At 59.5% G+C, this 14168-nt stretch overlaps 3 protein-coding genes across 6 annotated transcripts in view; 1 reads left to right on the top strand and 2 right to left on the bottom strand.

Moving 5' to 3' along the window:
• Positions 1-99, bottom strand: part of MRPS2 (mitochondrial ribosomal protein S2) — a 3408-nt gene extending 3309 nt beyond the window's left edge. Inside the window, exon 1 of the mRNA XM_011370042.2 lies at positions 36-99. Within this exon, the coding sequence (XP_011368344.1) occupies positions 36-99 (64 nt within the window). The remainder of the gene's footprint in view (positions 1-35) is intronic.
• CUNH9orf116 (chromosome unknown C9orf116 homolog) lies at positions 7-3912 on the top strand. 4 transcript variants are annotated; one of them, XR_002782715.1, is made up of 5 exons: positions 7-160; positions 249-550; positions 1559-1637; positions 2278-2563; positions 3328-3912. XR_002782715.1 is itself a non-coding variant. In XM_023536549.1 (4 exons), exons 2-4 carry the CDS (start codon positions 408-410, stop codon positions 2464-2466), a joined length of 411 nt encoding a protein of 136 aa, XP_023392317.1. In that variant the 5' UTR covers positions 7-160; positions 391-407; the 3' UTR covers positions 2467-2822. The 4 variants fall into 4 exon arrangements, 3 of the variants coding, with proteins under 3 accessions (XP_023392317.1, XP_023392318.1, XP_011368307.1); XM_023536549.1 differs by lacking the exon at positions 3328-3912 and having other exon boundaries at positions 391-550; positions 2278-2822; XM_023536550.1 differs by lacking the exon at positions 3328-3912 and having other exon boundaries at positions 2281-2822.
• A 1947-nt stretch (positions 3913-5859) lies between these two features.
• PPP1R26 (protein phosphatase 1 regulatory subunit 26) lies at positions 5860-14143 on the bottom strand. Its single transcript, XM_023536548.1, is given in 5 exon segments — positions 5860-11292; positions 11294-11551; positions 11793-11929; positions 12682-12812; positions 13788-14143. Coding segments are annotated over 2 exon segments (3570 nt in total). The 5' UTR covers positions 11498-11551; positions 11793-11929; positions 12682-12812; positions 13788-14143; the 3' UTR covers positions 5860-7926.
• Between the last annotated feature and the right edge of the window lie 25 nt (positions 14144-14168).

Genomic DNA, 14168 nt, shown 5'->3' with positions numbered 1-14168 from the left:
GGTCCTCGCGTGCCCAGCGGCCTTGCAGAGCTCACTCAGTTCGCGGTGAAGTCTCGGCCTCCGCGTTGCATTTGCGCAGAGATCCGCCTTCTCCGACATTTGAGACAATGTCGGGTCGTGTTCTGCGTGGGCTGATTGCCCGTTCAGCACTACAACCCTGGTAAGTGATCGATGCCTTGTTGTCCCCGCCAGCCCGGGCCCTGGCTTCTCGCCGCGAAGGTTCTAAACCTCGCTTTTCGACTCCGCAGGTCAGAAAGACGCGGCGCCTTTAAGGACTCTACCCACCCGGTCGGGTGACCGGGCCGTCGCTTAGCAACAGGACGCCGCGCGACCCTAGCAGCACGGGCTGCTGAGAAGCTGTACCCCACCTTGTCTGTCTTGCCTGCGCAGCTGCGGTGGACGGCGGGATGTCCGAGGAGGATCCCCAAGAGTGCGCGAAGCCTGTGGAGCCCGCGGTCCAGGCTCCCCCGGAGAAAACCAGCGACTACTACCGCGTAGCCGAGGACCTACCGGTCAGGTTCAACAACCCAGCATGGTTCCGGGGCTACAGGTGAGGACTACAGGTGAGGACGATGGAGTCCCCGCAGGGTCCACCTGGGAAGCGTGGAGGAAAGAGAGGCTGGCTCTTCCAGCGCTCTGCTCAGATAATCTTGTATGCAAGAGTCCCCAGATCCCCAGCCTACCCTGTCACTCAAGTCAAAAGCAAGGTCAACTTTTAACCACCAAAGGGGCTGTGACAATGCCACCTGAAGCTTTAGATGCACATCAGTGGGCCTCCAGCCAGTGCAGGGGGGACAGTACCTGATCCCAGGGGAAGTCACAAAACCTGTGGTGGTGATGGTGGTGGGCGGTAAGTCTCCACTCCTCTCTAGGGACACCTCTGCAAAGTGAATCCTGCCACACCTCCATCATCAGGCTGAGTCAGTGACCCGTGAGCTGTCACAGTGCATCGCAAACTCTATACCCTGCATCACACCTGGGCAGAGATGTGAAGGTGTGCGCACCTCCCCTGTCCCCCTGCCTTCAATGCCCCCTACAATCCCAGGTCGGGTCTATTACTATCATTTTCCAGGAGACGCACCTGGGGTGGCAGAAAGACCGTGTCTTACTCGAGATCTCATAGTATGAGGTGGCGCTGGGACGTCACTCAGCCCAACAGCTCCGCCAGTAGAGTCAATCCTAGAGACTGCAGGCGTCTTTTCTCAGGAGGCTCCGAAGTGGAGGGACCCCCCCACCCCGCCACCTGCTGGGTGGTGGGGTCTGGAGGCTGAGCCACAGCTTCCAGTCCCACCTACCTAAGAAATGACAGCATGTGCCAGGGCAGAGCTGATGCTGAGGACCAGCACTTGCCACCTGGAAATTCTTTAGGGCTTTGGCCTGCCTTGCAAAGGGCTAGGGCAGAAGAGAGCTGGGAGGCCTGGGTGGCAAGCCTGTGCCCCCCAGCCCCCGGAGCCCACGTTCACGGCCGCCTCACCAACCCAGGGCGCCCTTTATGGCTGTGGCTTGGGCAGAGTTAGAGTAAATGGACAGAAAGTAGAGTGAGTTTCTCACCTGTCAGGACCAACGAGCCTGCCTCAGTGTACAGGACCAGCAACCAAACTTACGGGAGCAGGGCCCCCACCGTGCATGAGATGCCGGTAAGCGGGAAGTGGGGAGCGGTGTGTGCAGGGGGGAGGTGTCCCCATAGGAGACTGACCCCTGGGTTCCTCACGGGAGTGGGACGGGAAGGGGCCCGAAGTTCCGGCATCGCCGGGAGGGAGGGCCACCTTGGATCCTGCTGAAGGGAGGGTAGAAATGAGCGAATCTAGCAACAAAACGTTTTACAGGATGAAAAGGTACATATAGATTTACGATACCCCTGAAGGACTGGCCCCATACACGTACACACACACACGCACACACTTACAGCTGAAGGCAGCCACTTTTGAGGCAATTAAAGGCCCAGTAACTGCCCCAGTAGCACAGTTGGTAAAAGCAGAACCGGGGGCAGCTTCGGGCCTGACCCCTAGGTCAAGGCTTGTAACCGCGCCCAGTTGGCCCCGTGACTGGCCCTTCTGTGTAACAGTGGAAGGAGCCACCACTGATAATCATTCCCGGACATCAGGCTTAAATTGGGATGGTCTGGGGTGAACCAGGCCACCCTGCCTGCCCTGGCTTCTCTGCTTCCTGGGAATAGAGACATTTTCTTACAAATTCTTATTTTCCTTCCAAAGATACCTAATGACTTACTGCTTACGAGTATTATCATGCATAATCATATTCCCTTTTCCCTTCCAGAAGGTATTTTATGCAAATTCGAATAAATTTTCCAGACGGCTTGCAGCTGGTGGAATGTTCCGGAACAATACTCTAAACGTGTACATGGAGAAGAGCATCGTGACAGGTGTAGGCAACTTCATCACCTCCTATGACCGTTTCAACTTCCAGCCCAGTTACAATGTCAGCAAGCCGTCCATCTGCGACTGAGGGCCAGGCAGCCTCCCTCCAGGGGTCCTCTGACCCCAGCGGTGGCCGTCTGGACAGTCGGCATCCCTAAGCTTTGCTAATTTTCCCAAATGTGAAGGTACAGAATTCACTGCTTGCTCTCAAGATGTTTTCCTCTTAGAAAAACGTGCAAATAGAGCTGTAAGGTCCCACTTTCTCATCTTATATGTCTAAGACTGAAAATATGCTAATGCTTGGATTTTACATTAAAAACGTTGCCACGTTCTAAATTCCTGACTCACCGGTAAGCAAAAAAAGGCCAGTGGGCGAATTCCCGGCCCCAAATGTTGTCCTGAATGCCGCTGTCCCCCTGCGTCTTTATTTGGGAGCCTCGTTTGTACGCGCGACAGTTACGGGGCAGGTTTCCTGTTCTAAAGCTTCGTGGCCGAAATCTGCACAAACGCGGCCAGGTCGCGGAGGGCGGGGCCTACCGGGGCGTGGGCGGGGCCCTGCCGGGGGCGGGGCCTACCGGGGCGTGGGCGGGGCCCGGCCGGAGAGCTCTGGCCAGGGGCAGGCAGGAGGGCGACGCCGTCCCTGGGCGGAGGACGGGCTCATCCTCCAGCCGCGAGTCAGGGCCGGACTGACGCGCGTAGATGAAGCGAGGCCGGCAAGTGCGGGTCCCGTGAGAGGGAACGAGGCCCACCTGGGAGTTTCGCCTCCGTGTTCCTTTTAAACTTTCAACAAAACGTTAAAAAAAAAAAAAGGCAGAGAACATTTTTCTCAGGTGGGAGTAACAGCTGTATCAAGTGGATTTTTCTCTCTAAGTACTTAGTTCTCAATCAAGGTTCACTATGAGTCGGAGGGTCCTCAATAAAGTTCCCTGTGACAGTCTCTCTCTTCCAGACAGAGTCCCGCTTGGGGAACTAGACAGAGGGAACCATGTCGCTACCACCGGTGATATCCTGTTTCCAGACATTCACCCAAATGAGATTTTACTCGTGTGTGAGTTAGGGAAGAAACTAAACACCAACTGGTTGCTTCTTCATTAAAAACGTTTTATTACTGATACACAAAGTAAACATTTGGCAACATTCTTAGTGTCCAATTCGGAATGAAAATGCTTTGCAGAGAAAGTCAACATATTTAATAGAAAGATACAAAGCCGAGGCTGAGCCTGGAGCCGGGATGGGTGTGACATCCTCCTCTCGAGCTGGGAAACCAGCAGAGGCTACAGGCATCAAACCGAAAACTAGGTTTTACAACCCTGCGTTAGAAACACCGAAATACTAAGACCTCTTCTGCATTCCGCGTCTGTTGGAATGAGACTGCCGAACCAGCCCCCCCCGAACCTGCCACAGCGGATGGATGGATGGATGGATGGATGGATGGATGGATGGATGGATGGATGGATGCCCGCCTGCTCCAGGGCGGAGAAAGCCAGCAGCACGGGTTTTTCTTCCTCCCGTCTCGGCCCTGGTGAGGGTCTGTGCTCAGGCCACAAGGCGGCGTCCCCCAAGCCAAGTGCGGAGGGGAGACCGCTTAACTGGGACAAAACCCGCAGTTTTTCTCAGTGGAGGGCGGTCTCGGGGCCTGCGGCGAGCACCATGGAGGAGCTGACGGCGACAGGAGATGCCAGCGGAGCCATACACGAGTATGGAAAGTAAAGTGAAGCCATGAAGTTGCTAGAAGAAAGCCTAGGAAATGCGTTCATGACCTTGGGGAGACAGGATCTCTTAAAGATCGATGAGTTGGACTTTATTGTTTCCCTAAAAAAAACAAAACAAACAAACAAAAAAACCCAACCCAAAAAGCTGAGCTCAGTGGCCGTGTCCTAAAGTGCACACTGGCATCTTAATCGGGCGCCGAGTGCTTTCATTGGTCGTAGCCATGAAAACTGACATTTCTGTGACAGCGCTAGTGAGTTAAGATAAAGTTAGACTTTCTACGTTTATTAAGTGTCTGGAAAGTTGAAAAACGGACACCTTTGGTTTACATGTCCGTCTTCCCAAAACTCAGTCACGGTCCCCAGCTCAGGCTCCGGGTACCCGCCTCCTGACGCTGGGCCCTGTGAGTGTCCTTCTCCATTTGTTAGCCTGTCATGTGCTTTTCAAAAGCCTTGCACACTGTCACCTCCTCCGGCAGGCACACTTGGAGGAGTTACTTCTGCACCTCCGTTTCTGGATGGGAAAATCAGAATCCAGAGGAGAGGGCCCGCAGGAGGCCCTGGGCTTGAACCGCCTTGGGGAACGTCCTGGGCAGGCGAGGTCACCAGCTGCAGACCCCACTTCCGGGCCCTGACTTTCTACGTATTTGCACAAACCATACAAGAAATCCGGTGATTATAAATATCGTGACCTTTATTTTTTTAACATATATCCAGACTGCAATCTTTGCGTACGGAGCTGGGGAAAAAAAAAGAAGTTTAGACCCACAGGTCTCGCCCGATGCTACGAGAACGTGCTGTTTGCGGTGGTGGCCACAGAGCGGGTGGCTGGTGGAGACACGGAAGGAAATGACCTCCCATTGCTCTCTGGCCTTTGCGCTGTTTTTTTTCAAAATCTTCAAGCCAATCTCAACAATCACAGAAAAGGCGACCAAAACATTTTGGGCTACAAAAGCCAGTTAACTTCCTTCCACAAAATATTCAAAGTTCACAGCTACTCCACCCCGAAAGGGAACACTGAAGAACGAAGTTTCACCAAACTCTACCAACGACTGACTTCAGCTACCGGGCTGGCTTAAAAGCAGCAGCTTCTTACACCATATAGTTCCACTTAGGTTTTATATATTTTTCTCCAGTAACTTCTAATATTTCAATTATAGTCAATCAGAGTTAAGACGTTTCAAAGATATAATAAAATATTTCAACACTGAAACTCTACGTCCAGCACACAAAATAGCAGAAGTCTCAAAGATTCTGGAAATAATGTACTGTGCTCTGGCCTTCCCCACCCCCGCCACCCCCCAGGGCTGGATGTGGGCACGGATGGTGGGATTTATGCTACTTCCTCTTGCCCTCCACAGAGGCCCTCAAATTAATTTCGAGGGAGAGGGGACACGGTGACAACACTTCACATTTTTACTTGTGCCGAGAAGGTGCTGGTATTTCCATTCAGTGCCTGGCTCCCAGTGCGAGCATCTCAGGCTGGGAAAACCTGCCACCTGACCTCAGTCTGAGCGACAGTGTAATGCTCCTCTATGGAAGACCCTCTATCTGGGGACCTGGGTGGGAGCACCCAACACCAACGGCCAGCACGTTCTACCTCTCCCCACTCCGACTCCTGCTCCCGCAGCCCCTGACCCGACACTGTGACCCTGATGACATACCCCAGAGCGTGACACCTTAGAATCAGGCCTCTCCCCATTCTTTGTACTGAATGAAGTAAGCCTGGCCCTGGGCACAGAGCCCCCCGCACCTGTCCCCCACTTCCTGGGAGATGAGAGTGGCTCTTTGGGTGTCACTGGTCTGCAGGCCTTCACCACTACAGCTGGACATGGTAACACATTGCTCTCTGGCCCTTTCCACAGGTGGGTGTGCACTTGGCCTGTGACACGGGCCAGCAGGGGTGTGGGACAGAGGCTGCACACAGTACAGCCAGCCATCACTTCTTGATAGCGCGCCCACCTGTCCCCACCGCAGCCCCCTTTCCAGACAGGGTGCAGGGGAGCCCCTGACCTCGGCGGCATGCGCCTGCGTCCACTCAGGGAGTGGGTGACGTTTTCATGCAACGTGGCTTGTCGACAGTCGCAGGGGTGAACCCGCACAGTCCAGGCGTTAAGTAACGCAGCACACGCACGGAACAGGGCTTAGTGTCGCAGACGGGGAGGGAACTCGCGAGGCAGGAAGAGGGGCAAGTGTGAAAGGTCGGGGTCTGGGGGGGGCTGGGGCGGGTGGGGCAGCAGCGAGATGCTCAGGGCTGAATGCGCTGATGGCACCGGTGGGGACACCTCAGGTCTCAGACGACGGGGTCTCAGGCCCACATCCTGCAAAGGCCGCCCCGCAGAGCACAAAGCCCATACACTGATTCAGGAGCAGCGCTTCATTTATTAACCTTAAAAATGGTTCTTAAGTACAAAACAAGCTGATGTTTGTTTCCGAGTATTAAACACACTCCTTAAAAATTAAATAGGACGCACAGCATGGATTACATGAACTGCTCCCCGGAAACACTAAGTGAATGAACGTCTGACAACAGAGGGCTGAGGAGCACATCATGCAGGCACCGGACAGTCACGGCGTCCGTGGGCTCGCTCGTCACAGCACCTGGCCCAGCAGACGCTGACTGTGGGTGCCGGCGCCTGTCCGTGTTTGGGTACAGAAGTGGATCACCCCTCAAACCGGGGTGCACGACGTGCAGAAAATTCACCTGTACGTTAGACTACCCACTACACTCAGCTGCCAAGTGAACCCCGCCTGGGGCCATCACAGCCGAGCCGCAACGGCGAGCCGTAAAACACAGGGCAACCGATGGTCTGCTGGATGACGCGTGAACGTCATGCCCCGTCGGTGCCCAGCCCACGGGACGTGGCCGTGCCTGTCTCTGTAGCAGCCATGGGCACCGTGGCAGAGCGAACGGCACAAGACGCCACGCTTGTCCGAGCAGCCAGGCCACAGCGCAGGACGCGGCCCGCCTCGCCCCTGCCACGGCGGGGCGGCCTCCAGAGCCGGCTGAGGCGCAGCGCCCACCCGGCCACCCCCGGCCACCACTGGGCTCTGTCCTGGGTGCTCCAGGTGCCTGGGCAGGTGCAGGAGGACCCATTCACGTGCACAGATCAGGACACGAACATGTGACACGCACGGGCTCCCTGTGGCCATTTAGGCCTGGACTGAACACGAACAGCAGCAGCTCCCGTGTGAAAAGGTCACGGGGCCGTGAGAATCCTGCGGTCACCAAACAGGACTGGGCACGGGGCAGCAGGGGCTTCAGTGGGGACTGGTGGCCTGTGCGAGCTGCCCCCTGGGGCTTCCACGTGCAACAGGGCGGCCAGTGTGCTCGCTAGTCTTTGTGCCTTGCTGTGTTTTTCCGATCAAAGGCTGTGACCACAGTGTTCCGGGGACGTGCTCTGGCCTCCCGGGCCCGGGGTCCCTTATGTAATAAGCATTGTCCCAAGCGAGACCTCGGGGGGCTCTGGTGCTGCTCCAGGAGGGCATCACTGCTGCCTCCTCGGGCCTGCACCGCAGGCACAGCTGGACGGTTCCAGCAGCCATCACCCCAAAGGACCAGTCTCGGAGTCACTTTAAACCTGGCAGTGACGGGCAGAACCAAGTGTTTGCAAACCAAACAGAAACCGCAGTGAGGGACGCCCTACAAAATCAAACAACTATAGTTTCCAAAAATAGTTTTTACAGCACTTTAAATAATTTACAAAAAAGCTACAAAAATCATACTTACCAGGACACAGCTGTGACACATGAATGGCGTTTCCCGCTGGCGCACACGCGCGCACGGCAGGCCCGCACAGCCACGTGCTGCCCGCTCACGCCGAAGCCGGGGCGTGCACTCACAGGGGCAGAACCTTGCCCTTGGCCAGGGGGCCACCGCCTTCCTCCACGGAGGTGTCACTCAGCTCACTGGCGTCACTGCCCCAGGCCTCCTGGTCGTCCTCCCCCTCCATCACTGTCCGCCTGTACCTCAAGTCTAGAATGTTCTCCTCTGAACCCGAGTTCCTCCTGGCGTGCAAGCCGAGTGCTGCCGGTGCCTTCCTGCTGGACCAGAGGCCCCCCTCCTTCTTCACGAGCAGGTGAGAGCTGCCAAACACGGGGCCGTGGCCGGCCGGGGCCTCTCTGAAGGCCGAGAAGGACGGGCCCTGCAGAGGCAAGCTCAGCGGGGGGCTGAAGAGGCCGGCCGGCTTGCTCCCCCAAGAGACCCCCTTCCCGAAGTGGAAAAACTGCGTGGACAGCAGTGGGGAGAAGCCCGCGAAGGGCACGGCTTTCGTGGGGTCTGTGGTGAGGCTGGGTGCGCACAGGGCCTGGCCCTCCTCCGGCCCCTTCTCCCTCTCGCCCCCCAGGCCCCCTCTCCATGTCACGTCCCCGCCTTCTGAGCTCAGCATCCACGTGCTCTGCAGCCGACTCTGGTGGGCGAAGCTGCCCCACGGGAGGGCGAGGCTGGCCTGGGGCCCCCCGCCTCTGTCTACTCCCGGGCCCCAGGCTGGCGTACTCCGGCTGTGGGAGGTGACGGGCACGGCCCTGGTGGGGCTTCCTGCCCGGGTGCCACCTTCCGCACAGCTGGACAGCTGACCGAAGGTGCTGTCCCCGGCGGCAGGCCCGCTCCCTCGTGGGCTCTGGTCTGCGGGAGGATAAAGGTTTCTCGCACCGGCGGGAGACCCTCGGGCAGACACAGCCCCACCGGTGCGCCTGGGTGATGCCGGCTGGCCTCTGGCCAGAGCAGCCGGGAGACAGGCTTGCTCCGCACGGGGGCCAGCCCTCGGTCCCACGGCTGGCTGAGGGGTCCCCCGGCCCCTCTGACTCCGCGTGCACATGCCAGGCGGAAGGGCCACCTTCCGGCACAGCGGCCCCGGCCTGGGCACGCTCCCGAGCGCGGGGGGACCCCCTGCCTGCGTTTCTGAGCCGCTCACAGACTCTTTGGCCTTCTCGGCTAGGAACTTCCTGATTTCCAGCTCAATGCTGTCATCGCTGTCCACGGAGCTGCTGTCGTCGGACCGGGGGCCAGGGCAGGCAGCTGCACCGTGGAGCTGGGGCCCTTCGCAGGCTCTTCGCGCTGACCGGAAAGCGGGGGGCGCGTCCGCGGGCCCCACACCGCCCGGCTTTGCTCTCTCTGCCTGAGCGCAGGGGACCCTGGAGAGCTTCCTCGCAGGGTCGCCCCTGCTGTCCCATCTGGGCTGAGACAGGCAGCTTTTCAGCAGGCGGGGGCTGCTGTCCCTCCAGTCCCCGCGGGAGCCCGCCGGCTGGGCCAGGAGCTGCGTCTCCGCGGTGCTGAACCTCACCTTCTTCTTGCCCGCGGCTCTGGGGTCCCTGCACCTCCTCCTGAGCCTGCGCTTGGACCGCAGCAAGTCCTTGATGGCGGTGTCCAGGTCCTCGTCGCTGTCCAGCGAGCTGCTCTTGTCCTCCGAGCTCTCCTTCTCGTCCACGCTCCTGGCCTCGACCGCTTTCCCGTGGCCTGGCGACACGTCACTCCTCGCGTGCGGGGCCGCATCGGCCTCACTCAGCGCGACCGTCCTGCAGGGCAGCGGCTGGACCCTGGCCTCGCCCTCCCTTCCGGGGACCTCGCTGGCTTTCCCCTGGCTGTGGTCAGCGTCCAGGGCACCCTCCTTGACCAGCTCTCTCGTTTTCTTGGGAGTGGACGGCCGCACGATGTTGCTCCCACCTCTGCATTTCCTCTTACAGCTCAGCGACAGGTCCGGTGTCTTACACGTGGGGGCCCTGAGGCCACCAGGCTGGCCGCTGGGGCCAGGCGACGGCAGTGGGCTCCATGTGGACTGTGGGCAGGCGTCCGCCCCGGCCAGCAAGCTCCCCGACTGTGCCTTCAGGGCCAAAAACGTCCGGATCTCCTGCTCGATGCTGTCATCGCTGTCCACAGAGCTGCTGTCACCGTCAGAGCGGGAAGGCACTTTGGGGGGACTGAGGAGAGGGCTGGCGGACAGGGGTCTGTCACTACAGTCCCCAGGGGCCGGCAGGATTGTTTTGGAAATGTCCAGGATTGCTTCAGCGCACATCAGCTCGGTGGACGTGTCTGCCTGGCACGGGGACCAGTCCGCCAACTCGCTCTTGGAAGCTGCGTTTCCTGGTGGGGCAGGGGCTCTGGTTTCCTTCGGTGGCCTGGAGGGATGGTCAGGGTCAAGGCCACCCAGGCCGAGGTCCAGGGCCTTCGAGGCCACTGGCTTCTTCTTGCTTGGCGCTCTCCGGTGGGTTTCGGGCAAGGCACTTTTTGTGGACTGGCTCGTGCCGTGTGCAGGAGGGGCGGGCCCTTGCTCCTGGCCCGGTGCAGTTTTCTGCGGCGGCTCGCCGCTGGCCTCCCTCCGCTTCTCCCGCTGGTACAGCTGGATGGCCTCCTCGATGCCGTCGTCACTGCTGGAGTCGGACGCCTCGCGCACCGGGGCTGCACCCCCGATTCGTTTTCCCCTCACCCCGGGGCCCACGCTCCTCCTGACCCCGCCTTTGCTGGGGGCGGCTTCCGCTGGGCGGCCGGTGGCGGCTGGCCTGGGGGCTGCTGGCTTCGTGCTGCCCAAGCTCTCCGTCTCAGTGGTGACCTGAGACCTGAGGCCTCTGGGCTGTGCACTGGCCTTGGCCAACCTGGGAAGCTTCCGGAAGACAAACTCCTTACACACGCCCGTCAAATTCTGCCGACGTGCCTTGACAGCCGGCTCTCTGCCAGACCCAGACGCCGACCTGGCCGGGTTGTCGCTGGGCTCTGGGTTTCTGTCGGCCGACACAGCACGTTTTGGGGTCTCGTGCTGTCTTTTCTTGCTCAGGAACTGCTCAATTTCTGCCTGGATGCTCTGTTCGAAGGAGTCCTCGCTGCTGACACTGAGTGGGGAGGCGGAGCCCTGGTCCTCACTGGCTCCCGTGCAGCTGCCAGGGCCGCCTTCTGGGCCAGGGGCAAGTTGTGGGGGACACGGGGCGGTCGGAGCGCTGCTCTGAGGCAGCTCTGCTTTGCACTGAGAGTCCCCATCGGTGGCCGCAGACAGCTGAGTGGCCCTGCTCCTGGCTTTCAAGTACTCCTGGATGGCTTCCTCTATGTCCCGGTCCACGGAATCGTCGCTGTCCGGATCCGGCACGGACGGACCAAAGTCTCCAGCTTCCTCATCCCCCCTGGGGCTCAGACCGGCAGCAAGACCACAGGCGGCCAGCGCGGGGCTGGTGGCCCGGCGGGCGTCGCGGCCCGCCTCTGCGCGCTGGCTTCTGGGCGGGGGCGCGGGCGTCGCTCGCGCCCCGAGCAGCCCGGGCGCTCTGCAGCGAGCCGATGAGCATCTGCACCTGGGCGCTCACCGCCGCACCCCCCGCGCTCTCCGTCGGCTCCGAGAAGCAGCCGGGAAGCCTGAAGGTCCCCGGCGGGCCGAGGGCGTCCCACCGGGACTGGAGCGCGAGCACAGGAGGGGCGTTCACCAGGAACATCCTAGCGACAGCAGGGCCTGTGGCGGCGAGCGGTGTGTGCGCCTGAGTCACATCCTGGGGGCGGAGAGAGCACAGTGGTGACGGCAACCGTGCCAAGAGGATGGCAGGCGGTCGGCGTCCAGCCCGCAAACGTCACGGGCCTCAGTGTCCGGGGCTGGGATGGGGACCGCCGTGAAGACGGATGAAAACACTGGACAGCGCCCGCCCGCGCCCACGGGAGCACCCGTGTCCTCGCCCGTCCCCTGCTCCGGCTGGGGGGCCCCCACGTCTCTGCAAGCCAGCAGGCCTCACCTACCTCAAAGTCGTCCCGAGGTGCCAACGCGGTAGCGGCCGCTGGCGCTTCTCCACAGGTCAGAGAGGAGACGCATTCTGACCCTGCGTCACTTAGGGGCCCTCGGGGCCCGGTTCATTCTGGACTGGAACAGCGGGCTCCTGAAAGGAAACGCTAGGATGAGCCACTTGCCCACGACCTCCCCAAACAGCTTCCAAGCGTCACTTTTCATTCAGAAATGTCACTATGTGTTTGCCAGACGGACTCATGTAGCCACGTTGCTATTTGGGCCACTTAGCATAAAAGTTGCCCCAAATACAACTGTGTTTTACCCTGTGTGGCTACCCCACGGGTCTGTGTCTCGGATGACAGGTGGCTTCGTCAGCAGAACTGCTGGGCCGGTCCTGGGAACACCGACGACCAGCCGGCAAACAGCCTGCACACCAAGGTCCGTAATGCGGACTGCGAACGGTCAGCTAGAAAACACGACATTCCAGGTAACGCTCAGTTCTTAACATGTTCCTCTGACCTCTCGCGACCCCAGATGTGGACCACAAAGCTGCCGAGATGGATGAGGATGGCTCGGCAGCATTTATAGAAACAAGAAATTGAGTTCTACCCCCAAAACGGTGCCAGGCAAGGCTGTCCCACCCTGGGGACCTCAGGGATGGCCTGGCCCTGTGGATTTGCTTTGCTTCCCACACTGATGCTTCTCCTCCACGAGCATCCTCTCTGACGAGCACATACTCTCGTTTACACACCACAGTCCTCCCAGGAGAGTGTGGCCCGGCCACCTGAGCACATGTGCCCAACAGGTGGGACCAGTGATCAACCAGAGGGTGCGAGGGATTCGGAAGCGAGGCACTTGCTGTTACCGATAAGTGACACGACCATGTCCAAGCCTTTCTTGTACCTGACACTCCCTTCCAGCCCAGGCTGTGCGTGACGACACGGCAGCCGACGCCGGCACAAAGCGGCAGGTGCGAGATCCTCATGGCTCCACCCGCCTCGCGTGGCGACCTGGGCCCGCCTCCTCCACGGACTCTGGAGAAGACACATCTAAGTCAGAGGCTGAGGCTACGGCTGGTAAATGACATTCTTTAATTTTTTGCAAACAAAATACATCAACTTAAGGTCTCAAACTTAAATTGTGGAAGAAGTCTAAAATATAGAGTTCGAATGTAGTCAGTCACAACTCGTTTACGACCGCCCCGCCACAGGTCGATACTGTAGGATGGTGACGTCGGAAGGGCGTGACGCTGTCCACCCGTTCTCAGTCCTGGAGTCCTGGCACCCACGGCACCCCACGGTCTCCCTCGTAGCAAAACAGTCACAGAGCAGTGGGAACCAGCAATGGGAATGGGCGGGGGGGGGGCAGAGAGCTCTTTCATTTGCTGGGGGCCTGTGCTCACCTGGCTGTGGTCACTAATCAAAATTACAGGGATTACAAGATGTTAGCGTAGGCCTGAGGCCACGAAGAGTCTAAACCAAGAGTATTAACTCCTTAAACGGCAGCACTGTCTTAAAGAGTGGGCCCAGGAAGGGGCCCAAACGCCCCAGGCTGCTGTGCCAGAGAGCCAAGACCGGGGAGAGAACACCGGCCTCTGCTAACCTGTTTACTGAGCTCACCACGCTCACCTGGCTGGAGCCGGAGCCGCGCTCCTAAGGACCCGTTTCCTGAACTGTCAAATTACCTCCTCCCAGCGCAAGGAGGAGGCTGAAATTCAGAGGGTGTCTCTAGCAACAGCCTGTGGCTTTAAAACAATCAACTGCGCGGATGAATCACGCTAGAAAACTCGCCTGAACTGCGCTTGGAGAGAACTGAGAGCTGAAGCCCGTGGGCTGGGCTTCGAAAAACGGCCGGCCTGCGCTGAGAGCCAGGGACCAGGTCTCCGGGGTGGCTCTGAGGACACCCACCGCATGCCCCAAAGCCACGTGGTACCAGAATTTGAAAAGCGGTGGAGGGCACCTGACATCAGTCTGGACGCCCACCTCCAGGGCAGACGAAACCTGGCTTACACGTATCCTTACGGTCCAGTTCCCGCAGGCAATGCCCGCCATTTCTCAGTCACAAAGGCGGGGTTCAGCTCCTGTCCTTACCCCTGGGGTTAGGGCGGCAAAAGCCGGGCGGGGGTAGGGCCCACTTGGGACAACCTGAAGTGGGCGTGGGCTAGAAATTCAGACCTCACGACGTTGCAGCCAGGTCTCCCAAGCAAAGCTGCGGGGCCGCCGTGTGTGCCCGGGGGACGGGAAGCCAGGAGGGGCCCTCGAAGCCGACCTTGCCTGCTCTTTCACCCGAGCACCGGGGACTCCCCTGCCTGGGGGCGCTGATCCCGGCCACTGCCTGTCAGAGGGATCCCTGCGCCCGGGACTGCGACCTGGTCCACAGCCAGGGGAGTG

This window comes from Pteropus vampyrus, unplaced genomic scaffold (assembly GCF_000151845.1).
Source record: "Pteropus vampyrus isolate Shadow unplaced genomic scaffold, Pvam_2.0 Scaffold158, whole genome shotgun sequence".
In the NCBI taxonomy this organism is placed as follows: Eukaryota; Metazoa; Chordata; class Mammalia; order Chiroptera; family Pteropodidae; genus Pteropus; species Pteropus vampyrus.
The sequence above is the reverse complement of the archived record's forward strand: the minus strand, read 5'-3'. Positions and strand labels throughout refer to the sequence as shown.